The following is a 22,299-nucleotide window of genomic DNA, read 5'->3' on the forward strand; positions in this document are numbered from 1 at the left end:
CCTTAAACACAATCAGGCTTGGTGTGGAGAGTGTTTTGGCTTTTCCAAGCCTAATAGCTAGAGGGGAGAGGTGACCTTCTTGCAGACTTCAGCTGGGGAGGCAAAGTTAGCCCTCCAGCCAACCACCCTCACTGCACTCTCTCCAGAAAGATCACCTCTCCTGCAAACACAGTTAGGCTTCAACAAGGCTTTCTTTTTTGAACTGAATTTTACATAGCACACACACCAAGCCAGCGGTGGTGCAGTGGTTAATGCTGGACCTGGGAGTCAGGGGTTCAAGTCTGCACTCAGCCTTGAAGCTTGCTGGGTGCCCTTGGGCCAGTCACTCACTCTCAGCCTAGTCTACGTCACAGGCTTGCTGTGGGGATTGAACGAGGAGGGGGAGAACCACATAAGTCACCTTGAGTTCCAGGGGAGAAAAAGGTGGGATATAAATGCAAAAAATAAACAAACATCCCAGTTACAACTAATTCTATACATATACACATGCACTCACATTTAAAACTCTCTCATGCAATAAATAGGTTTTTCCCCAAGCCTAATTCTGGTGCAGAGGAAGTTTTCAGAAGAGGGGTCACAGCTGGGGAGAAGACAGTCAATGCTTCCCAGCTGCAACCCACTTTGAAAATGCTCACCACCAAATTCTATTGCTTCTAAGGGCAGTGTGTGTGTGTGTGTGTGTGTGTGTGTGGAGAGAGGCGGTAAGGAGGGAGATTTCAGGTGGTGTGGGGAGGGCCCAGGGCCTTCATTGCACCCAGCCTGAGGGCTGGCAATTCACCATCCCTGGTGTAGATAGAAGCTGATAGGAAAAGCATCTTCCTGCCCAAGATCATGGAGAGTTGCTGCCTGCCACAGCTGACAATGTGCTAGGTCAGAGCTGGGGAAGATCAGTGGCCCTTCAGTTAGTTGCTGGAGTCATGAGGGTTGTTGGAGGGATTTAATGAGGAGGAGAACTATGTATACCACCTTGAGCTCCTTGGAGGAAAAATGGGATATAAATGCAAATGAATGAATGAATGAATGAATGAATAGGATAATAAGCCAGACCTCCCACAAAACAGCTTTTTCCTCTATTCCTTTGAATTCTAGCTTCCGGTAGAACTAATTACAATTCTTCTAAAACAGAAGGAGTCTATGATATCACTTGCACACCAGTTTAACCATCAAGAGGCCCTTTCTGTTTCCAGAGCCTCCTTGCTCTGCTTTAATTGCCAGGAGCGTTCTGTTTGGATTTCCAGTCAGGCCACCTCGGTGCCTTCTCAGAATAGAAACAAGGTTCTCCACCCTACTTGGCATTTCTTGTTTTCAAGATAGACAGAAAGAAAAAGTACTGAAATCCAAAACACTCTCTTCCCCTACTTCAGCCCACCAACGCCCAAGTCCTCGTTTCTTGCAAAAGGCTTGCATTTCTACTCAAAGGATAATGGCTACATTTGAACTGCACAGGAATGTGTTGTTTTTGAGGTTCTCCCACTTCCCATCTCAACTGGGTGTGGGCCTATTTCATGTGTTATTCCTCTCAAGCTGCAGATTAAATCTCTGCCTGAAATGAAAGCAGTATCTTCCTGCCTATGAATGGCAGCATGTGTGGTTTGCTCTGGAAATGTACAGAAGAAGCCAAAACTAATGCCCACTGCAGCTTCCTGGCAGGCACACCTAGACCACAAAAAGAGAGAGAAAGTGCAATCCGTAGTGTCATTCAAACGCTGAAAGGCACCTGCTTTTTTCCAGTCATTTCTACGGAAAGACAACTTGCAAAGTGACCCAAATGAATGTGGAAGCAATAATTTTATTTTATTTTATTTGCCTCCCACTACACAGCAAGCAACTGCATTCCAAAGCAGGGTATCATGTTTCTGTCTGTAGTGTCACGAAACCACAATAGCACAATTTGGGTATGCACCCCACTAGCTAGCAGGAAATCCATTACCAGAGGGAGAAACAGCAGTTGCCATACCAGCAGCAAACGCTAAACTGGTACCAGCAGGGAGAAAATTCTAGCCACTCCCCCCCCCCCGATGTGCTAGCTTTCTACATACAAGAAGCTTCCAAATACATGTTGCCATTCAATGGTCCACCAAGCTACCTTGTTCCATGTATTGTACATATAGACCAGGCTTTGCTCAACTCATTACCTTGCAAATAAGAAGCTACTTCCAATTAGGGCTGGGCAATATCTGATTTTCAACATCACAATATATCACCAGCTAAATATCACGATATCTCGATATATATTGTGATGTTGTTTCAATACTGCTATTTATTGCACAGCCCTATTTCCAATGTGCAACAGTAGTTTAAAAAAATCTATGAACAACAATATTTAAATCTTTCACCTCCCAGCAATCAGATTTAAAAACTTGTGCACACAAATATCCCCTTGGTATCAACAGCTTCAGAAAGGCATATTTGAGGGCACAGTGACCACAAGTTGGTCTGCATGTCCAGGTATACCTTTCCATCTAGAACTGGGGCCGCAGCAGGACTCCACGTTTGCATTTGCTCCAAGTCAGTAGGCAAAAACTGCACAAAAGCCAATGGACGTCATATTTGATTATCCCACGGCTAATTCTGGCCTGTATGGGATTATAATGGTATGGGGCGAGCCTGCTTTCATCTCTCAGCCCCTCAGTCTTCAGCCGCTCCCTTCTAGGGCTCTTCAAAGGAGCAAAGGCAGCACCACTGACCTACTGAACCCTTTCTGGAGTCATCAAAACATCCAGCATCTGAAGGCCAAACAAGACATTTCAAAAGAAACAAGCATGGAATTAAGGATGCTTATGTTACGCTGATTTTAATGCATGTGATTTTGGGGGTGACGGGGGCTTTTGCAGGGAAGCATCGGCAGATGAGTGGCACTTAAGCTGTTCCCAGGTGGCCAATTCTTGCCTGCAAAACCTCTCCCAGAAAATTCTCAAATACCACCACCACTGCGACTCTAAAGCCACAACTCAGTTTGGATGGGGAAGAAACAGCCTCACCTGGACCACCTACAGGGAAGAAATGGCAAACACCTGAAGAGCTAAATACCACAGGCTCTCCAATACAAGTGCCCCACATTCTCTATTTCAGGATTGGGACCAAGCACTTGCAGCAGAAATCAAGTCCTATTTGACTTTGAAAAAGCCTGATAAATCTTTTCAAGGAATCCCAGGCAGGCACATTTCAAAAAGAAGAAAGCAACTGGAAGCACCATTTCAGTCTCTTCACTTTCTATATTCCTGCACATCTGTGTCATTGACAAACTAGCAGAATTCTCAATGGCAAGCATTTCTACCTAGCATAAAAATATACTGGGCAGTGCTGGTGCAGAACGCAGAAGTGATGCATCCCTTTCCAGGAACTGAAATAAATGCTTTTGACCTCTACCCATTCCCTAAGCATACTTGACATTTTTAAGTTTAGGCAATTAATATTTCCTTTCATTGAAAACTTAAGAGCCCACAAGTGCTCCAGCATGCTAAGTATATAGAATAACTAGAATGGTTTGGTTAAACATTCCCAGTTACAGTTAAACAGATACGGTAAATACACCAATAGAAGCTCCTCTCAAAGCGAATACCTGGAGGGCTGCAAACAGTGTGTCTGTCACAGGTGTAAGCTTCCAAGATCGAATAAAGGTGGGATATAAAGACAACAGGATTACAATTTAAAGGATTTCAAACATTAGAAGCCCAGCAACTCCTTCTGAACAGAAATCTACCATAAAGAGTGCAGCACCGAGATCATCCATCTCTTCAATTCACCTGCTGTACTGCACAAAAAGGCATAAATTAAGAGAAATTCTCACAAAGAGTTCTAAGCGGAAAGAATACTACAACAAGCAAATGCTGCAATTCAGGCCACATTGAGAAGGAACAATGCAAGCTGTGGCAAAAAGTTGGAAGCTGCTCTGCCGTAAGACGATACCTACTGTGTTTTTAAGGGCACAGGAAAACCAGCAACTCATTCTAGAGTTCCCGAGTCCTGGCTGCCAAGAGTGAACAGCAAACCCGACATTCAGCTACAGCCAGAGTCCAAGGGGGCTGCCCAGTGCAACCTGAATTTCTGCTGCCCTTCTGCATTCATCTTGGTCCTTCTTCCCTTAGCTTGGATCCCCTGACAGGCTGTCTCCGTCTTCGGGGTCTTCTTCAGACTTCATCACTCTTGAGAAGACAACTGGGCAGCTTCTAGGGGCAGGGCTGTGCCAAGTGGCACCGTCCCTTCCAGCGGGCTGTGCCAACTGCTGCAGCTGCCCCCGCCTGGCACTGGAGGAGGGGGATGCCCAACACCAACGTGGCTTTTGTTTTCACTCCTCCTGCGCCGTAGCGCCAACTACTGCCTCTGCAGTTCAGACACAGTAAATATTGCCCCGCTCCAAAATATCCTGTAAACAATATGCAGACAGTCTCACACCAGTCCAGAGCTATTTTTTGATTTGCCCGGTACTTGATAGCTGAGCGATCGAAAGAAATAGCTAATAATATATCCAGTGCATGCTCAACCGGTGAGTAATACGTGACGGCCGCTGCCGGCCAGAGAGGCAAGAATGTGCACAAACTGCTCACACCACGAGCGGGCGACATGTGCTACTGACCCAGGCACTGCACTCCCTCTAAGAAGCAAATGCAGTATGTTGTGCCCAATTAGCTTTCAAGTGACACTTTCCAAGGGAAACTAAGCCATTGTAAAATAGGGCATGATCAGTTCTACCAGGGACCCGTCATTAACCAGTACGGGCTCCCAACAGCTTAAGAGCCGATCGCGGCTTTGTAATCATATGACTGCGTCCAGCAGAGAGGAATGCAAGAGTCTATTTTGACAAAAGTATCTCAGATGTTTATTTAGAAGACACACGTGCCCCTGCTTTTCTAAAAAAAATTAAATAAATAAAAAGAACTCTCCTTTTACAAGCACGGACCCCATTCTGAAAGCCAAGGAGGTTTCAGTTTACTTTTGCTGCCAGGCTGTCTCCTTGCTGGCTAGTTGAGAAGCCCCATGGAGGTTTGTCCATCAAATAGACAACACAGTGATTAACAGGGCTAGGGATGCAGTACTCCCTTTTCTCCTTTTCAGTTTTAACAAGGAAGGCACACTCTTAAAATGCCATCTTTAGCACAGTTGGATGACACCAGCTTTGAATCTTCCAGATCAAATGGTCCAAAGGGAGCCCATGAAATATGCGGGGGGGGGGGGGGGAGAGCCCTCCAGACTATTAAGACAGAGGGACTGAAAATACAATTTGCTGAGGTGACCCTTCTTAGAAAGTTCTAATGGTGGCTCAGAGGTCGGTTGGTGGTCTACCAGAGGACATTTGTCCATTCAATAGGCAAACTCCAGTTCCTCCTTCCCCCACACCCCCATAAAAGACTCATGGACAACAACATTCAGCATTTTAAAATAGAAGGATCCCCTCACTCATTCCCAGTCACAAAATGCTTGCCTAAATAAGGTCTTGCATTGATACCACTCTGGTGATGCTGAGTGGTTCAAAGCTGGGAGCAGCCATTGACAGCTTCTTTGGTTTGCCTCAGTGCTTGGGCTCAGATAAGCTGCACCAAAGAAATAACATTCGAGAGACTGCAGCAGTACTCAAGAGATCTACCAGGTATGGGCAGGTGAGCTAACATTACTGCTCCTTTTTCCTGAGTGGGTATGTATGCATACTTGATGTCGAAAACACTTGGAGACATAGATGAATTGTTGGCCTTGGATCTGGCAATGCAAGACACAGGCGAACTGTTGGCCTCAACCAGCGCTCCCCTCAGCCTCCATTCCACCCATGCAAAACTGCATTGTTGCAAAGGTTGTTGGTCATTTTCTACAATTGAACTCGCTTCCCTGGCAAGGCAGAAGTGCATCCACTTCTCATAACGCTGGAAAGTAGAAGCTGAATTGCTTCCTGCTTCCTGCTTTAACATTAGAGTGAACTTGGAAAACGGTATATTCTAGGAAACCAGCTGTGCAATCCAGCAGCTTTCCCTCACGAAAACAACATTCCAAGAAAAATGACACTGAAATGGTTAGCAAAATCTCATATGAACGGGACCAGCAAGTCATTTTGTAAATCCACCACAATTTGGGTTTATAATGTTAAGAAAGTTCAAGGGCAAATTAAACTAGCTTCAAAGATCTTAAAAATAAGTTGTTTACCTGACTTGCCACATTATATCTTGCTTCCTTCTGCCTACAGCAGGTGCCAAATGAATTTCACATCCAGGTTCCAACCTGGTGAAAAATATTATACTCCCAAGGAATTGGTGGGCTCTTTGCCACTTTGGTTCCATAAACTCATTCCCACTGACCCTGCTCCTAAATAAATACATGATTAAATATCCCTTCTGGGGTGAAATTACGTACTCACGTCTTTTCTGCTTTCTTTGAGTGGGTGGTCTGTGTGTGTGTGTGTGTGTGTGTGTGTGTGTGTCTGATAATGATTTTTTGTGATAGTCTCAATGTGGTCTTCATGATATTCACATGTTTATTTTTGGAAGTTTTATGGTATTAGCTGTATTAATGACTGTGAATAACATTTAGAAATACAGAACCTCAGCTGTGCAAATGGTTGACCAAATAACCTCAAACCCGATTCCAGCTGTATGGATTTTGGAATCCTGGGCTGGTGGAAGCAAGATGCTTGGATTGAAAAATGAGGTTGAATCAGGTTCCTGTAGGCCAGAATAAAGAACTCAAGGAATATTTATAGCGAGAGGAGTGAAGAAAGTCTGCAGGATAGATAAACCAGACACAGTGTAATGGGAATAAGGAGTAAAGGAATTGCTGCAGACCGAGGCAGTGATTTTTTGGGAGGTGGGGGATAAATCATAAGATATGCCTCATCCTGACCAGAATACAGCCTAAGTTGCAAGTCTCCTGCAAGTTTAAGTTCTTTAACCACTCAAGCCTGAAAAATGTGAAGGACGACACAAGATCTACCCACTCTGGAAGAATGGCAGATGCAAGTAATAGACTATATGGAACTGGCTGAAATGACCGGCAGAATTCGAGATCAAGGAGAAGAGCAGGTGGAAGAGGACTGGAAGAAGTTTAAAGTCTATTTACAAAAACACTGTAAAATCTTTGAATGTTGAGGACATTGAAAAGGAAAAGAAGGGGTTCTAGTGACTGAGTTAAATAAGAGCACAAAGGGAGGGATCAAGAATTAAAACGAACAAAGATTGAGCTTGCTGAACTAATTATTACATAGAATACAAGATCGGGAGGCGGGTGGAAGTAAGGAAAATAAGGTTTTGAAGGTTATAATTGGAAAGTGAGTTTACTTTTATTTTAAAATCTCCTTTTTTCTCTTCTTTTTTTGTTTATGTCTTTTTTTTTCTCTTTTGTAATGTTTGTGAAAATTTTTCTTTTTTGTAATGTTTGTGAAAATTTGCTTTTTTGTTCCTTTTTTGTGGAAAATGCAATAAAAAAATTATTTATAAAAAAAAAAGAAAAATGTGAAGGAGGTCATTAGTCTTGTTTAAAAAGGCTTTTAACTACCACGTCCAATGGAGCTTACACCTAAGACAGTTAGTTACTGAAACCACCTCACTCCTGCTGGTGGGTTTATTCTCCTTTTAATGCTTGACAAAGCATTATCTGCTGCTGTTTCTTTTCTGCCAGTTGTTTTGTTGCTTTTATTACTGTTAGACATTTTCAGCTTCTTTTTGAAGAGAGTGAGATTTAAAGATAATAATAACACAGAAAATCCTAACTGCTGACAATGCTATACATTTATACTATATATAAGCAGTGTTAGAAACTCAGGTATACAAGCTAGGTATACCTTAAACTAAGGTCACAGTCGCCACAACGGAATGTCTATTCACCAAGGGGTTGGATGATCCTTAGGGTCCCTTCCAATGCTACAAATTTATGATCTTAGAACATGTCATATCACCAACATGGCGGTCAACTTTTCCCTTTAAGGGAAATTCCCTTATTCCGAATAGGATTCCTTGCAAGAAAAGGGAAAAGTTGACAGCTATGCACCAAAAGCTAACATGAAACAGATTATAAAGTTTTGCAGACACCCACAATACAGTACATCCAATGCAGCCCCTGTTGTTTAAAAGGGGTAAATCCTTCCTAACTTGTTTGGTTTTTGAGAGCCTACATATTAAAAGACTTACAGTACCTTGCAGTAAAGGTAGAAAGAGGCGTTTGTGGTATGTAATGTACCAAGAGCACGGATTACTCCTGCAGATCAGGGTAAAATGAGACAGGATGTTCTTAAATTACCAGCGGAAAGGGCATACAGCTGCTGTGAACACAGAGAATTGGAATCACTGGGTGCTACCAGCAATAAAGGCTATTAATAGTTTCTGCTGCTTCTAAGGAGTTTGAAGTTTTCCAGTTTCTAGATTATCCAAGCAGCGAGGATCAAGGCCGCCACTAGACTGGACCCATTTCTTCTTTCATTCTGCAGAACTCAAGTTTTTGTCAAGTTCTCTTACAAATGGAGCTGGCCACAGGCTAATAAATCCTCAGCATCTGCTCTCAAATTGAGAAAAACAGCACCTGCCTTACAAGGCTTACCAACTGGACTGGTAAGGTGATCTCTCTTGCAGTTAATGACTCATGCCAAATGAGAGATGGTGGTGATCACTGAATGCCAAAAGAAAAGGGTGACAACAGAAGTGTAACCTCCGCATACCCAATCAAGTGTAAATTTCTGGCCTGCAGTTAAGGTAATGAGAGGTCTCCCTCTCAGAAAAGCCCCAACACAGATGCACCCCAGTCAAAAGGAGCTACTTGGCGAGGGCTTCTGAAGTCCTCTTATAGTATTTGAAAACTGACATCTCTTGCTCTATTCCTCGGTCACAATCATTTATCTCTGAGCCACATACACTGAGCACTTACGGCTCCAATTCCAATGGAACCTTATATAATCACAGAACTGAAGTGTTGGAAGGGACCCCAAGGGTCATCTATTCTAGTCCAACCCCCTGCAATGCAGGAATCACACAGCTAAACAATCCCTAAGTGATGGCCATTTCACCTCTGTTGAAAAACCTCAAATGAAGAAGCGTCCACCACCTTGCGTGTTTCTACGTCACAAAAATCCGCAAAAGTAGTAAGAAGCATAATCTGCCAGCACAATTAAGTCACACTAATGTTTTGATATATTTTCATGGGATTTTGGCTTAAGTGGTGGTACTTATGCTTTGCCACCACATTGTTCCAAGGATTAGACCACACTTCAGAATCAGGTTTTTGCTCACTGCATGTTATTCAAAACTCTGCAACTGGAATGTATCCTGGCACCAAGTTATTAGCCCATGCACCAGAAATTGCCTAGGGGACAATTCTAATGCTGGAAACTCTAAGTGGAACAACTGTAAACAGGAGAATCATGGGACATTCCCAGATTATTCCAGGGATTTCTATGAAAGATACATAGTGTACTTCTTACTCTGTAATTCTCTCTTCCAGTCACTCACTGCCCTGTGAATTCCACAACTGATTAAGTTTCTTTTAAACTGAGTTACCGTACTTTCAGAGTTCCTGTAAGAGACATCAGACTCCCACAATCCTGGGCCAAGGAGCTGATAGTCTCTACAAGGTCAGGATGATTAAACAGATAACTGATAAAAGTGGCGTTCTGTGGGATCTCAAGTAACTAAAGCGAGGGGTGATGATGAGGGGTGATGCAGCCGTGTGCTAATCTCTTCAATGACCTCTTGCCCTCAAAGCCCTCTCTTTTCATCAGCTTTGCAAATTTAAGCAAAAATTCAGATTCAATTTTATTAAACATATTACTGTTCTGTCTTCTGATCACACCCAGGCAGCCAGTCTAACAAGACACACATTATCCAAACACAATAAAATCCTAAATCAGGCTGAGCAACATGACCTAGGAATGAGTGGAACATGAGTACTCAAGGGCTTACAATGAAATCTGTCATGGAACTTATTTTTGGGGTAACATTTAATAAATCATACCCCAAATCTCCAACATATTTATTATTAAACAGAATGTACATCCTACTTGATTCAGTGGGAGGGGACTCAAACCTCTAAGCAGTTTACAACCAAATAAAATTAAGCATTTAAATCATCTATAAAAAAGTTAAAAATAGGTATTAAAAATATTTAAAAGAGGCTTAAGTTCCATACTAGCTAAAACGATATTAAAACACATGTAACTTCTATATTTCTGGAAAGGCTTGCCAAAACAAAAGAGTTTTAAGCAGGCACTGAAGGAATACAATGAAGGCACCTGTCTGATGTCAATATGCAGGGAGGAACATTACATGGCCCCTTGCTGAAGCTAAGCAGGTCCGGTTCTGGTCAGTTCCTGGATGGGAGACTACTTGGGAACTGCAGGCATACTACCTTGGGTTCTAGGGTGGGTGGAGGGAATAGGATATCAGCATAAGGAAATATATACAAGGTGCAACCCGAATCAAGAATATTCAAATAATAGTGGGAATTGACTAGAACTAGCCATACTGACAAATGCCACTGTTTGTGTCAAAGATTGGGAATTTACTGAGATCCGATGGAATGCTTCCATGCATTTTGAAACCCACTATTCCCAAGATTCTTCATTTGGAAATTTGCTAAATTGATTCATTGCATTTCCACCCCATCATCCCTCCAAGGAGCTTAAGGTTCTCTTCCTCCCCATTTTGGAACCACAACAGTCCTGTGAGGAAGGTGAGGTTGCAAGACAGTGAGCTTCACGGATGAGCAGGGATTTGAACCCTTGTCCAACACACTAATCACTGCACCACACTGGTTCTCCAAATGCACTGGCTGTACTTGTTTATGCACGTCCCTAGCCTGCCTCACATGATGCCAGACTACACACAGAAAGAATTAGCAGCGGGGGGTCCCACACTCATGCATTTGGTAACCACGCCTTGCCCCAACTATTCATCCTTAAGCAGCATTTGCTGCCAAAGGGGAACTCAGTATAAAGTGTGTATGTGGGCCATCAAAATCTCTCCCTCTACCGTCGTTTTTGCCACAGATGCTCATGTGAAATTAGTGATTGTTTGTTTACACACACACCCTCCCCTTTTTGCTTCTTCCTGCCTCATGGCCCGGACTTGTAGCACGAGAACAGCAACACTAGTGATTCTCCTGCCAAGACACACAGAGGCACAGGCTTCCAACCACACAGCAGCTTTTATTTTAAAACGGGCTACCTGCCAAAGCGAGTGCCTCTGTAGATGGCACCCCACCTTGATGACACTCTGGAAGCCATGCAGAAACACACACAGCACTCAGTCCAGACACATTTCTTTATCATAAACACACCCAGTCATGATTTCCAGTAGACCCCACCTACTGCTGGTCGTTTGCCTTCCTCATGGGGAAAACATAGGAAGCGGCCATATACTGAGTCAGACCATTGGTCCATCTAGCTCAGTTTTGTTCACACTGGCTGGCAGCAGCTCTCCGGGGTTTCAGAATGGGGTCTTTCACAGCAGTACCTGGAAAAGCTGCTGGGGAATGAACCGGGGACCTGCTACATGCAAGGCAGATGGCTCTTCCTCTATGGGTCTTCCTCTGCTATACAGTCTCTCATGACCTCATTTAACATGATAAATAGCTTTAACACTATCAAGCGACCAGTGGGGTGCGGTCAGTGGACTAGGGGGACTAGGCTAGTTCCCTAAATATTCCCCTGGCACCTCCTTCCCAAAGCCTGGGAAGCTTCTGCCTGGCTTAGGGAGGGAGGTACGACGCTCATGTGTGCAATATCATGACGTCACATGCACATTGTCATCCCCGTCCTCCCCGTCCCTACAATTGTCCTTGCAAGCTGACACCTCTGGCCTTAACTGTTCCCCTACAAAAAAAATCACTGCACACCACTGCAAGCAACATATTGGATACCAACATTGCTCACAAAAATAAATATTTTTCTGTGGAGTGTATCTAAGAACAGATTTGCTCTTTAAGTCACAAGTCTGCATACAGTAGCAACAATTCTGAGAATTTGAGGGTAAACTGGGGCAGTGGGGAAGTCACTGGCATAGCAGCAACTGGGCACAGTTAGCTTGGAGTCCCAATACATGGTCCTCAATATGTCAGCATCACTGACAGATAAACAGATACTGTGATATTCCATGCTAGCTCTTTTCAGACTAGACTCTCTGAAGTTAGTAACTTAGATTAGGATCTAAATACAACCCATATAGTCCTAGACTGTGCCACAAGTGGAGATGAGGGATGAACAAGCTATACCAGCCTTCGTGAAGCTGGCTCCCTCCAGATGTTTTGTACAACAGCTGGTGGGAATTGTGGTTACAAAAGATCTAGAGGGCACCAGCTTGGCAATGCCTGAACTACACCAAAGTGTTTGCAGAGCAGATAAATCCAGAATGGTTTAAGCAAATGAGTAAATCTTTACAAGTGGACACAGAAGGTGGGGTGGGGAGGAAATGGAAGGGTCACAAGCCAATTGGCCTTGAGGAAAATTTGCTTACACATCTGGAAAAATAGGCATCAGATCCTGAGAATGAACGAAAACTCTCCCATGAAGTTTCTTCAAACTCAAGCCTGCCTCACCCAGCATAGACACATCCCCTTGGAAAAATATTTGGGGAGCTGCTTTTTTCTTATCATTAAAGCTACATTCACCCTAACTCACGATTTAGCCAAAGGAGGAGAGCATTCCAGAAAGATTAAAACATCACAGGAAGAGACTGACCTTCCTGTTACATGTGGGAGGGACAGCCTGCTCCTTCACAATTAGCTGGCAGCTTTCTCAGTTTAATTGCCCAGCTCATAAAGTGTGTGTTTTACAAATGTCAGTGTCTTCACCAAAGTGGGCTGGAAAGAATAAGTCTTGTGGCACCTTAATGAATAAGGACAGTCTGCCATCAGTTATGAGATGGCTTCTCGAGGGTAGAATAAATTCCAAGCAAACACCCACAAGCAACAGGAGGAAGCACTTTCACACACTTCTACTCTTCCCACAAGGAGTTTGAAGCTTATGTTTAGTTTGGAAAGAAACAGGACCCCACTGCCACCTCCATATACAGGCACCCCCCCCCCCAATCTTACACACAGTCTGAGGGACAAACAAAATTAAATCCAGCTGATGTTTACATGCCATCACTCACACTGGCAAGAGTGCTTTATTTCCGATTATGAAATGGAAAGACAAAATGGTAATATCCCTTTCAAAGGGAAACCAGCAGAGCTTAGCTGACAGATTTGGAGGTGCCTGTGATTTGCGCAGGCTGGAATACTAATGCAAGCAATCCGACCTAAGAGCCTCACTCAAAAGTAGGAAAGTTAAGAGAATTTCCACAATGTGCATGTTTGTAAGAGGTCAGGACTGAAAATCATGCAAGCAAATAGGAGTCGTTTTCACTAGGGCTGTCTTTTAAACCCACAAACATTATTTAAATTGCATTATTCCCTGCGTTGTTTTTGACATTTTACTTCCATTGACATGCACTGAAATTAATTGTGTACATTTCAGCCACAGCTGGCAGCAAGATGAATAAGGTAGGTTTTAGTGGAAGCAAAGCTGTAGTGGAATAGAAACAGTGCTTATTGTTTTTTTTGTTTTTTTTAATGCAAATTTATTTAAAAAAATTTAAATACAAATGCGTAAATATTAAACAACATTACTTATATCAAAACATAATTTTGTCGCTTCTTTAGACTCCCTCACATCTCCCGCTCCCACTTACATCATTACAAAAAAGAAATTTTTCAGGCAAATTACCCACTTGTTTACAATCTTATCTCCACTCATTTAAATAAAATCTAGCAATTCTCCAAAAAGTTTACATTTTCCTTAATCTCACTTATCGTCAAAATCAGATCTAATTCAATGGTAGGCAATTATTTATGATCTAGCATCCTTCTTAGCATTCAACCAAATTACAATATTTTTGTAAATAAATCTTGAATTTCCTCCAGTCCTCCTCGACCCTCTCTTCTCCCAGGTCACGGATTCTACCAGTCATCTCGGCCAGTTGCATATAGTCCATCAGCTGCATCTGCCACTCTTCCAGTGTGGGTAGATCTTGAGTTTTCCAATTCTTAGCAATAAGTATCCTTGCTGCCGTTGTTGCATACATAAAAAATGTTCGGTCCTTCTTTAACACCTTCTGGCCGACAATACCCAGAAGGAAGGCCTCAGGTTTCTTAGTAAAGGTATACTTAAATACCTTCTTCAACTCATTATATATCGTTTCCCAGAAGGCCTTCACTTTAGGGCAAGTCCACCAGAGATGAAAGAATGTTCCTTCATGTTCTTTACATTTCCAACATTTATTATCAGACAAATGGTATATTTTGGTAAGTTTAACTGGGGTCATGTACCATCTATATATCATTTTCATTACATTTTCCTTCAAAGCATTACATGCAGTGAAGTTCAACCCAGTGGTCCACAACCTTTCCCAGTCCTCAAACATAATATTATACCCAATATCCTGAGCCCACTTTACCATTACCGATTTAACCATTTCGTCTTGTGTATTCCATTTTAACAGCAAGTTATACATTCTTGATAATACCTTAGTCTTTGGTTCTAACAATTCTGTTTCCAACTTCGATTTCTCCACCTGGAACCCTACCTTTTTATCATTCTTAAAGACTTCTTTAATCTGAGCGTAATGTAACCAGTCTCGCACTTTATCCTTCATAGAAACAGTGCTTATTGGGCCAGTCACTGCCTCTCAGTCTAACGTACCTCACAGGGTTGTTGTGCGGATTAAATGAGGACTTGGAGAAAGAACTATGTATGCCACCTTGAGCTCCTTGGAGGAAAAAGGTGGGCTATAAGTGCAATTTATTACATTTATTTTTATTATTTTTACTATTTTTATTGTTGTTGTTGTTGCAATGAATGCAGGACAGGATGGAGATGGCTGCCGCCTTACATCCCTATGCAATAGTCAGGTAAACCTGAATGTAGTGCAAGCGCAGGCCAAAGAATCACAGGCCTAAGCCTGCAGCTATCCACTGAGTGTACAAAACTGTCTTACAGGAAGTCAGGCCTGTATCATCTTCTCTGGCTAGCAGGGTTCTCAAGTAGAGGAAAGTCATTGCCAACTGTGCTACCTAAGGCAGTTTTTCACTGTGGATCAGCATTCCTTAATCTGGTGCCCTCCAGGAGTTTTGGATTATAACTCTCCAGCCAGCATGAATACGGGAGTCCTATTCCAAAACATCTGGAGGGCATCAGGCTGCCATGATGTTGGGGGGCTGAACCTGGGACTTTCCCTATGCAAAGCAGGTTCTGCTCCACCAGTGAGCAGCACTGGCCCCTCCCCTACTGGAAGAGCAATGACTTGACAGTGTACTCTAGAACTGTAGAACAGCAGGTTTTAGATTAACCCTCCACCCTGTAATTACGGTAATACAGGCAAGTCTTGACACATTTAACCACTAATAGCATTTCATTCAAGGCACACATTTTTCTTCTCAGAAGAAGTTGCATAAATGTCCACTCCCTATATATGAAAAACACACAAACACACATCAGTAAACAGTTCAGTAAAGTATGCTTCTGAGCAATAGAGCATGCTGAAGTAATTCTGAAGCATGGAAACATGCCGTTGCAACACTCAGTTGAGACTCCCAAGAAGAAATCTACAACTTGGCCATAATGATTTCGTTCATTGGCAGATCTCCTCAGTTCTTTTAAGCAAAGCTGAAAATCCAACATTCTCTTCGGCTGCAATCGCTGGACTCTGCAGGGAAGCTGCCACTGATCTGCCTTCAGTTGGGTTAAGACTCCTGAGTTTGGAACAAGGAGGGTTATGTCCACTATCACTTGTTAGTAAAGTAATAGCTGTGCAATTTGGCACAGAATATCACTGATCCAGCCAACAGCAATCAAGACCCCACACATATCCGCATAAAATCCATATTCCCATGAGCAGCACAGAGTAGGGAATGCTGGAGGAACTGGAGGAAGGGGGTGCAGTGGTCTGCATTCCACAGCTAGCTCTTTTGACCTCTCTGAAATCCACACTCCACCAAATTCTAGGTGGTCCAAAATCCATCTTTAAAACATATGGTTTATTTCTCCTACAGGTAAAAATAGCTTGGAGCAGCTAGAAAGTGTGCAGCTGCTCCCATCTGTGATGCAAATGGGGCCACAAGTTCCCCTAGGATTGATGCAACACGGTAATGTCCCTTCCTATGAAACTGTATGGAAAGTTTCCAGTTTCATAGTGAAGTGGTAGTCCTCTAATGCCATCTTATTTAAAGCAAGAATCAGCATACATTTGTTTTTTTGAAAACTATTGCTATCACACTGAAGTGGCTTATGTCACAGAAGCAAAACAATAAAAAATAAACACTTTTTTGAGGCTTGTTTTAAGAAAATAAAATAAAAACCAATCCCAGGTGTTACAAAGAACAACAGTGTTACAAAGAGTGTGGCCATTGCATGAGGTTTCTGGCCCTTGAAGTAAGCAACTCCTCCTACAACACCACCACCTTAACTGCTACTCTCTTCCAAGAAGTTTTAAACCAGGATGGCAACCAAAGTGCAAACCTATGTAAACTGTTTGCAGGAAAGCTAAGGCTGTCAGAATAGCCAGTATCAGATGCTCAGCATTCTGTTTGCTCTCTCTCAAGAAAAGGGCCACCTTTCCCTTTCATCTGATCACATTAAGGGTCAGCAGAGTCTCCACAAAGCTGTTTGTTGAATGCAAAATCTGAACAAAGGAAGGAAGCTGCCCACTGAATGTGCTGATAACCCTGTGCCCCAATTCAACTCCACAGCCTCCACCCCACCCCACCACCCCTAACTGATCTGGGGAAATTTAAGAACAGAGCTGTGATCAGCATTACTGTAAACTTAATAAATTACATCAAGGGTGAGTAGAAGGCAGATTTGGATCTACTGGTAGATCTCTTGGGAGACTTGCAATAGATCTACATGGGTTGCTGACTCCAGTAGCAATAACAAAAGGACCTTTTCCACCCAAATTAGGCTGCCAAAATGAAGAAAGTGAATTAGGAGCAGCATTTTGTGTGTGTGACAGAAAGGAGCTCAAGTCTGGTACTGAAAAGAAATTTCTATGCTTGGAGGCACTCTGTTCTTTTCTTCCAACCATCTTTTGCACCCAGCTCTGGTTGGTGGATCTTGGGGTTGTAGCAGGCAAGTAGTAAATCTGGCAAAACAAACCTAAACTGCCCATTTCTCAGTTACATTATATTTATATCGTCATGGAGCAAGCATGCCAGCTAATGTGAAGGCTGCTTTTAAATTCAAGGAGTACAGAATGGGAATCTTTGTTTCAAAAAGAGGAGGTAATAACAGCATTCCCATAGTTACACACTGGGCCTGGCTTTCTATGACTACAGACACAAATGACCTCGGATTGCCTCAATGTTGCTAATTAATGAGTGATGCAAGCTTATGACCAGTAATTAATCTAGGCACAGCAGAAATTGCAGCATGCAATAGCCAAAGTCTGATCAATGAAATGGAAAACTCACACAGCAAGAGCCCCTCCTTGTTTCTGCTGCTGTGTAAAGGCTGTATCAGGCGGGTAGAGTCATGGGTCTCAAAAAGTACTTTTCCACAAGATACAATTCATGGGGCAAAATCCAGTTGTGATTAAAAAAAACTGCCCAGAAAGAAGATCTACATTTGGAGCAAAGTTCAGCAACTGACAGAAAGGTTAATTTCAGTGTGCAGTCAGATACTGCCAAGTCCGATTGCGATGAAGAGGCTACATTTCTCTGAGTTGCTGGCATATTCTAGGAGGAAACTGTCCTCCTCGAATTTGTCCTCTGTGTTCCTCATTTCTGGCCTAAACACACAACACTTCATCTTTCACTGTCCTGAGTATATGCAGATTTTCAGCAACCATCTCAATAGGCAAAGCTCTGAGTTCTGCCTACATGAATCTCAACGTCAATCATTAGCCCTCATCAAATCAGAGTTACAACCATTTATATGGTTTATGACAGTTCTGAATTTTTCCCTGTCCGCCTTCCTTTTGAGGGAATCCATTTTAGCCAAAATAGGCGTAGCAAGCCAACTTGATTCCTTGGTTTGCAGCCTATTCCAAATTCAAAAGTAGGCTGAGAGCAAGAGTTGCTTGACTTGAGATGTTACGAAATAAGTGAATTACCTTCCTAATGCAACAAAACCCAAGCACTTCCTACACACCTCATCTTCTCACTTTACACATCCAAAATGTGTGTTCTCACAAACACACAATGGGCACAACCCTAGCACTGTTTCATGTGCAAAACATGCAGACACACAAAAAAATGTGCCACCCTCCTTAAGTGCTCATATTTTCGACATTTGAATCAAAACAGGAGATAAGTCTGAAGAAAAGAATGCTGAGACAATATCTAATTTCATGGTACAGGTTGTATGTCTACAGTACTGGCTTGCATTGGTCTGGATGCCTTTGGCAAGCAGCAATAATTTCCAGACAACAAAGCAAATGAGTTTTTGTAAATAAGAATTTGTTCTTCCAAACAGCTTATACAGCACTAATGACTGATATATGTGGTCAGGTAAGCTAATAATGGGCAAAGGAGATTCCACCCATTTGGAGTCTACACTAGCTATGGTTCAGTGGGCATGAATGTGTCAAAACAGCCTTGACCAACAGGTTCCATAGCAAAATAAGTCTGGCAAAATCTTTAAAAAATGAGCTGCCTCTAAAGAACAAGTTTGTGTGTACACAAGTTCTTTTAATTTATTATCCACTCTTCACCCTAAGGGTCCCTGAGCAGGTTAGAAAGTTCCTCCCTCTAGCATATTTATTGACTCACTCTAAAAGTCACAAATTTCAACAGCTTGCCAAAAGCCATCCATCACCTTCCCGAAAGGGATTTGGTCAAGGGTGCACAAGTGGCTTTATTTTACTCTGACCATAATCTGATGAACATTTAAGGTTCTGCCTCAGTATAGAGATTGATATGTTTTATACCTCATTTTAACTTAGTATGTATATGCATAAGTCTTAATCTAAAAAACATGTTGTCGGTGGGGAGGGTAGCTTGCTCGGCTCTACTGTTGCTTTCACAATCACAGTCAGCCCAATGTTAAGGTTCTCAATACAATACAATCCATAACACCAAGAAGCAAAAACATGTTCTAATTATGAATGCACTTCAGTACAGAGGCAATACACCTTGTTCCATTTTCACACCTTCATTCATTTCCATATTATTATTACTTATTATTATTTATTGAAGTTATATACCACCGTATACCCGCAGGTCATATAACACCTTTTGCAAGAGAAATGAATTCATTTCATCAAGTTTGTGAGAGAGGTTGCTCTATTCCTATTTTATAAGAGCAGCAGGGAAAAAGAACTGAGACGTGGACTTATATGCTGCCTCACAGCAAGAAAGCAACAGAGCTGCAAAGTTCCCCTGTGACATGAGCAGCCCCAAAGCCTCAGCATCAAGCTGTTCCAATGATGGATGGGAGCATCATTTTCTGGGGATTGGTCAAAGACTACCAACAATTTGAGAAGATTTTACTGAAGGAGAGACTGACACCAAACACAGCACACTAAAGGTGTGTGACAGCCACCAGCAGCATCTAATGAAAAATAGTGGAGGGCGAGGGGAGATGCACTCCACAGTTATGGAGCATGAAGGAATAATTATAGATTATCTGTCATGTAATCAAAGCAAAAAACCAAGAACCAAGTCCTCAAACAAATTATTCAGTGCCTTCCTCTCAGACCCCAACACAACACATAACCTCAATCTCTTCCCATGTGAATTCACCCTGAGCTGCCTCCCTTCCTGGTAACAAGAGTGTGGTTTTCCGACATGCCAAATTAAGGATGACTAATTTAGCATGTATCTTGTCAAGTATCTCAGAGTCTTGTCACTGTGATGACAACCAAAGTCATTAACAGGTACACAACTCTACCATGAAATTCCAGTACTTGCCCTGAAGTCATCAAGCTTTGCCTCACCTGCCTGCTTACTTCACTTCCCACAGACGTTAATGTGAAGTAATAGGCACACAAATGGATTCAGGCCTGTGGATCAGACACATCAGAGGTTCTCAAACAGTGGTCACAGGCCACTGGTGAACTGCAAGCTCCCTTTAGGTGGTCCTGGGAAAAGCTGTGGAACAACTGGATTTCTTCTTCTTTTTTGATGACTGTCAAGACCATTTAGAGCAGGGACCAGATTACTAAACAGACTATGGCCCATGATTGTCATACAACAGCACTAGCGTAATATGGGATTTTCATCACTCCACCTCAAGTCTAAATACAGAAGCAGGAAAAATGTTGCAACTGACAAACCCAACTTCAAATAACTTTTGTTCACAAGAACAGGTACATTCATCACATTAGAAAAGACAATACTGTGGTTATTAAAATGCTAGTTAAACATGTGCTTTGCTTTACAGAACAAAAAAAAAAAGTTTCTTAAGTGGTTTGCTGAAAAATGTTTGAGGACCAACAAACAACTTAAGTGAACAGGACCCTTTCCAATGTATATTCAAATAAAGCATAATTAATCATTTTATGGCTGTTGTCCCAAATCTACATAGTTCGAAGTATGTTTGGCTGGAAAAATGAAACATATTTCCAACCATACACACTACTGCAACAGTTTGACTTCACCCCCAGGGACACACTCCACTGTCTCTTGAGACGGAAGGATGACAACAACACACTTTGGGCTGAGATACATTAAATCTTCATCTTTTGTGAAGTCATGTCAAAATTAATTAAGATAATGTTCATCATGCCTGTATCCATATTTTTAAAAAAAGCTCTTAAGAAATTTTCGGGGAGGGGGGGATTGAATACGCAAAGTGTTCAACAACTCACTTTGGTGCTTTCAAGGGAAGCAGTTTAACCAAGAAGCCTTTTTAGTTCACTTCGAGAGCGGCTGAAGTTTCCCAGATGAACTTATTTTCAAAAACATGACACGCAGCTTTCCATCTCTTTTGCTCTCACAGAACATTTCCTGGGTGCTCCTATTTCAGCTTTGCTCAGCAAGTGCAGAGGATCGCTATGCAGGGGAGGCCTTGTCAACTGCACGTAAATTCTGCCAGCACCAGCATGAGGAGGGCCAAACTCATTCAGCTTTTTATTTGTGTGTGTGTGACAACAAATGCAGAGCTTACGTTGCCCTGGAAAGTGCAACCCATGCAACAGTGTGTGTGTGTGTGTGTGTGTGTGAGAGAGAGAGAGAGAGAGGGAGAGAGAGAGAGAGAGAGAGATCTGTGGCAACTGGATTAAGGGCGAAAACTTTCCTACCTCGGGATTTGGATCTCCATCCTCCCCCACAAAAAAAAAGAGGGCGAGGGCGGGGGCTTTGAGAAAAATATGTCAAAACAAGGAAGAGCGTGACTTTGCTGCTGCTCCTATTGTCCCTCCCCCCCATTCCGTTTTGTGGGTCACACATTACCCCATTTCCCTCCCTCCTCCAGACGACCCTCCAACTACCCACCTCGCTGTATCCCCTGGAAAGGCGGGAGCTGCAGGCCAGAGCCCCCCCCAGTTCTCCCCACTTTCCCTTTCCACCCCTCTGCCCCCACTTGCCCTGAGGCTGCCCCTCCCCCTCCCTTGGCCTGAGGCTGCCCCTCACTCTCGCCCCCTCAGCGCCCTCCTCACCTGGCCCTCCCCCCCAGCCACTCACCCCCCCGAGGCTGCCACCGCCTCCCGCCACCGACACTTCCTGCTTCCTCAAGCGGGACTTGAGGCTCTTCATGATGTTACTGCCGCCGCCGCCGCTGCCCCTCAGACTTCGGGACGGGACGACGCTCGGCGCCGGCGCCCCTTTCCTCGCCCCGCCCCTCCACCCACACCCGGCCAATGGGAGACGGCCAGGCCCCCGCTGCAGCCATTGGGGAGGCGGATCCTCGGGGGAAGGGCGGGACTTCCTTGGTCTCCTTCGGCAAGCGGCTCCGTGAGCGAGGACTCCGTACCTGGCTCGGTAGAGGGGCGGGGCTGGCCAGGTGCCTGTGGGGCCACGCCCCCTAGGCGGGGAGGAGGCGGGAGGCCGGGCAGCTTTAAAAAGGGCGGCGCGGGTCCTGCGCTGGAGGAGCGGCAGCTACAGCCGCCCGGGTGGGAGGCAGGTCGGGCTGCCCTCCGCGCCTGGCATAGCGCGGGCGAAATAGCCAGGGATCAGTGGCGCATCTAACGCTCGCGTTGCTAACTATACTTGATCTGATAAAGTTGACAATCTTTTCTTGGGCTTTGCTGTTTTAACTCATGTCCAATTCATTCTACGTGCCCATTTTATAGTTTTGTTTTTCATCTTTTTTTGTCTTGTTTTATATACATTATAAAATGATAAATAAATTTGCCAAAAAAACACCCCCCACTAACCTTGCTGAAGCTGAGCAGGCCTGGTTGTGTGGCCTGCATGGCC

At 43.4% G+C, this 22,299-nt stretch overlaps 1 protein-coding gene across 5 annotated transcripts in view; it reads right to left on the reverse strand.

Moving 5' to 3' along the window:
- Positions 1-22,299, reverse strand: part of UACA (uveal autoantigen with coiled-coil domains and ankyrin repeats) — a 51,473-nt gene that overhangs the window by 23,174 nt on the left and 6,000 nt on the right. Inside the window, exon 1 of one of the 5 annotated variants that reach the window (XM_079952998.1) lies at positions 21,565-21,718. The exons of 3 other annotated variants lie outside the window; for them this stretch is intronic. In XM_079952998.1, the coding sequence (XP_079809124.1) occupies positions 21,565-21,636 (72 nt within the window). In that variant the 5' untranslated portion in view covers positions 21,637-21,718. Of the gene's footprint in view, positions 1-3,913; positions 4,309-21,564; positions 21,719-22,299 lie in introns of those variants that run through there. One more of the 5 variants, XM_079953000.1, reaches the window with a different exon arrangement.

This window comes from Podarcis cretensis (assembly GCF_951804945.1).
Source record: "Podarcis cretensis genome assembly, chromosome: 14".
NCBI classification, from domain to species: Eukaryota; Metazoa; Chordata; class Lepidosauria; order Squamata; family Lacertidae; genus Podarcis; species Podarcis cretensis.